This window comes from Temnothorax curvispinosus, unplaced genomic scaffold (genome assembly GCF_003070985.1).
Source record: "Temnothorax curvispinosus isolate PA1 unplaced genomic scaffold, ASM307098v1 QBEX01006512.1, whole genome shotgun sequence".
Classification (NCBI taxonomy): domain Eukaryota; kingdom Metazoa; phylum Arthropoda; class Insecta; order Hymenoptera; family Formicidae; genus Temnothorax; species Temnothorax curvispinosus.
Window position 1 is genome coordinate 586 of NW_020216292.1, and position 4024 is coordinate 4609.

At 36.0% G+C, this 4024-nt stretch overlaps 1 protein-coding gene across 1 annotated transcript; it reads left to right on the plus strand.

Moving 5' to 3' along the window:
- The first annotated feature begins 1244 nt into the window (after positions 1 to 1244).
- Positions 1245 to 3921, plus strand: LOC112455908 (odorant receptor 82a-like). Its single transcript, XM_025018128.1, has 5 exons — positions 1245 to 2272; positions 2512 to 2611; positions 2686 to 2796; positions 3320 to 3475; positions 3850 to 3921. Exons 1-5 carry the CDS (start codon positions 1467 to 1469, stop codon positions 3901 to 3903), a joined length of 1227 nt encoding a protein of 408 aa, XP_024873896.1. The 5' UTR covers positions 1245 to 1466; the 3' UTR covers positions 3904 to 3921.
- Positions 3922 to 4024: the final 103 nt, after the last annotated feature.

Genomic DNA, 4024 nt, shown 5'->3' on the forward strand with positions numbered 1-4024 from the left:
AAATACAGTTACACCTGATAATTAAAGCGTATTCGGTATTGTTTCTACAAATTCATTCGTATGATCTTCGTGACACGCGATATTCTGTCTCATAACTAATATACTATAAACTCGTGACAATACAATTGCTTGAACACGCAACCCTTTCAGAGCAATTGCAGGTTGCTCACCAAACTTTTTAGGAAAGTTGGCGCAGGTGCTATTTCACATTCAACTTCGAAACAATGAACTGGCCATCGTGATAGCGCATTGCATGCCTTCCTAAAGTAATTGTGCTGAACTATAGGTACACGTGTGGCAGGAAGCGTGGAACTGAAAAAGCGTGACGATTGCAATTTGCAATCGACGATTTCTCATTTCAACTTAAACATGTTACATATGAATTAAATTGACTACTTTTTCCTAAATTATTAAAACTGAATGTATATTGTGCTCTACGCGGAAAAGGAAGATATTCGTAAAATTAAACATTTGCTGACATATTTTACGAAAAGTCACGTCGAAAAGTGTTGTATATCAGTGTTATAATATTATAATACACATGAAAGTATTATGTAAAAAGTTTTGTCTTGCTAAAAACATTACTTAATTAGATATTACTTATAATATCTATATTAAAATATTGAAAATACATATAATATGTAAATATATTATTCGCAGTTTATTATAATTTTATTTTTATAATTTTCATTATATTCATTTACATTATAATTTTCTCAATTATAGAACATTTTTTTAATATTACAGAATTAAAATTAAAAAAATTAATTTATTTATTTCTGAAGAAAGCTGTCAATAAATGTGTACTTTCCAGAAGTAGAGCGCATATGGTAAAATTTATTAAATGATGTTAATGATTTTATGACTTTATACATATATAATTTGACTTAATATCCATTGTCAAATACACATTTGTAAACAATCATATTCTTTTCAAGCACTTTTCACTACATTATAACACAGTCGACTGCCTAATTTTGGAACAAGTTTCATTTGTGTATCGATTAAAAAAAGTTTCACCCTTTTCCTCTCGAACAAATCGATATAAACACAGGTATCATGCATGTTGTTCAACTCCCCTTACTCTGAAGGGATAAGACAGATAAACAGAATGGAACTGATAGGGAACAAAACAGAGCTACCCACAAGCGGATGAGGGTCGAGGGATAAGTTCTTATTATCCGTTCAAATAAAAATACAGAAACGAATGAGTTACAACAGAGTTACAGTAACAAAAAAAAGGTAGTCGGACAGCGTGACTAGTCTGTCGCTTTCGCCGTCTATCTTGCAATGAAAATTCACCACCACTTCAATTTGCTATCGATTACCTGAGAGATGAGTGTATAAAATGAAAGTATAGTCTCATAGCCAATACACCGCGCACGCGTTACTCTGTAACTATTACCCCGCGTACGTTTCGAGAAATCTGCGCGAGTCAGTCGTGTCTCTGCGCTCGAGAAGTGAACATGACGAAGCTTCCACAGAACCCGCCGATAATTTTTAACTATGTAAAGAATAAGGAATATAGCATCCAGCCGATTCGTTGGCTGCTAAAGCCGATAAGTGTTTGGCCGATGACGGACTCGTCGATCGCGGAGAGGATCTCGTCAGTAGCGTTGCTGATAGCATGCATTTTTTTAATCGTCAGTACTTTGGTGCCTTGCGCGTTGGCCATAATCTTAGACGAGAACAAAGATATGGAAATAAAGATACGTGATTTTGGACCGCTCAGCAACTGGGTGCTGGCGAGTCTCAAGTATATCTCGTTGCTGGCGCACGTTGACGACATATATCAATGTATCAAGCACATCGAGATGGATTGGCGGGCTGTGACAAAATTCGAGGAGCAGGAGATAATGCTGAAGAATGCCAGGATCGGTCGTTTCGTCGCGATATTCTCCGCGACATTCGTGCACAGCGGCGTATTTTCGTACAGTATTTTTCGAGGAATGACGTTAAGCGAAGCCGCCGTCGGGGGCGATAACGTGTCGGTGCGTCCGCTACCTTTCGCGTTCTACGATAAGCTCCTAGACACCACGACGAGCCCGATGTACGAAATAGTGTTCATAATACAGTGTCTATCCACGTTTGTTGTAAATTCCATAGCAGTAGGCGCATGCTGTCTCACCGCCGTGTTCGTTATGCATGCCTGCGGTCAGTTAAAAATCCTTATGTCCTTGCTGGATAATCTGATCGACGAAAGAAACGAAAAGAAAGACTCCTCGCAGCAGAAGTTCGCCATCATCGTCGAACATCATTTAAAAATACTCAGGTAATCGAAGGGACAATTTAATAATAAATTTTTTGTATTGTAATGACGGATATTTTTATCTTCGTTTTAATTACATGCTAAATGTTGTGTGAATAATATCTACATTGATCTATTATTAAATAAGTATGTTAAAATAAAACCTCGAATAAAACATGTTAATAACGGTAATACACAAAAATGTACCATTATTTTGATACGTTATACATATACCATATATTCTTAAATAAATGTATTTCTAGTTTCGTGTCTTACGTAGAGAAAATTATGAATATAGTTTGTCTCGTGGAAGTAGCAGGTTGCACGATGCACATGTGTCTCTTGGGCTATTATTGCATACTGGTATGCGTATTGTGTGAAACTTGTGTTTGCCGCTGGTTACCTATTGCTCTAACGAATTAGAGAATCTCTTTTAGGATTGGAACCAAGACGAAAAAGAAAGTATGGTGGCATACGCTATAATATTGATCTCAGTTACTTTCAACATCTTTATATTTTGTTACTTTGGGGAGATTCTTTCAGAACAGGTGACGGCAACGCTTGTTAGACATATAAAATAGTATATTGTGCACCAAGGGGCGAAAGTAGCGTTTTTCAGACGAGTGTGAAGTTTGCCGCCCTCGCCTTCGGCTCGGGCGGCAAATCACTCGAGTCTGAAAAAGCTTTCGCCCCGAGGTGCACACGATATTTTTCACAATATCTTTACGGAAAGTTCGACCTCCATGCCTAGAGAGAGGCGAGAGTGGCCATTTCACGCCAGGACGGCATAGCGGGACGAAAGTGATCACTTTCCACCCTAGGAAGGAAAGTGGTTACTTTCGTCCCGCTAATGCCGTCCTGGCGTGAAATTGGTCACTTTCACCCCTCTCTACAGGCATGGAAAGTCAAACTTTCCGTGGAAGTGTTGTGAAAAATGATTTTATACCTATCGATAAGAATACCAATCGATAAAAACTTTACGATCTATTAATCGTTAATTTTACGTGTGAGTTTTATCGAAACGCGATATTGCCGCGAGCGTATTTTTTTTATTTAATCGTAATATAACAGAGCGGCCAAGTTGGTGAAACTGCCTACATGACAAATTGGTATCTGTTACCCGGAAATACCGCTCTCGGTCTCATTCTAATCATTTTAAAATCCAGCATCGTAGTTAAAATCTCTGCTGGAAAGATGATTGAGCTTTCCCTTTCTACCTTCGGTAATGTGAGTATATACAAAAATAGTATTTTTAATTTGCAGGCATGTACACTGAGAAAAAAGTTTTATTATACTATATAAACAACCAACAATTCTCAACAAAACTTTTTTTGCAATAGCAATTCGGCAAAACTTTGCTATTGCAACAAAAGGTTTTGCTATTATTGCAAAATTAATTAGCTCTCGCAGCAAAAAAAGTTTGTTGTTCACATAATAACAAAACCTTTCTCTCAGTATAGTTTACAGAAATAGTACTTTATAATATTATATAATTATTTTATATAGCTTGTAAAAATTATTATAAAGATTAGATGATTGTTTTAATGACTAACCAAACAATCACATTTTTTATACTGACAATATAATTAAAACTATTTCAGGTAATTAAATCCGCGTTAGCATATTTAAACATACTTCGTACCCTCATTATATAAATAACATTAATGTTATATATATAGATATGTACAGATATATGTAGATTATAAACAGTAAATATATAGTATGCAATTGAATAATTAAATAATAATGATACTGTTGTGAGAATATTTTACCCGT

Bases quoted from the DNA above. Each gene is read 5' to 3' on its own strand.
- LOC112455908 (XM_025018128.1), top strand. From the start codon at position 1,467: ATGACGAAGCTTCCACAGAACCCGCCGATAATTTTTAACTATGTAAAG. The intron at 2,797-3,319 runs GTGACGGCAACG...GTAATATAACAG, and splicing joins GGGAGATTCTTTCAGAACAG to AGCGGCCAAGTTGGTGAAAC. The intron at 3,476-3,849 runs GTGAGTATATAC...AAACTATTTCAG, and splicing joins CCCTTTCTACCTTCGGTAAT to GTAATTAAATCCGCGTTAGC.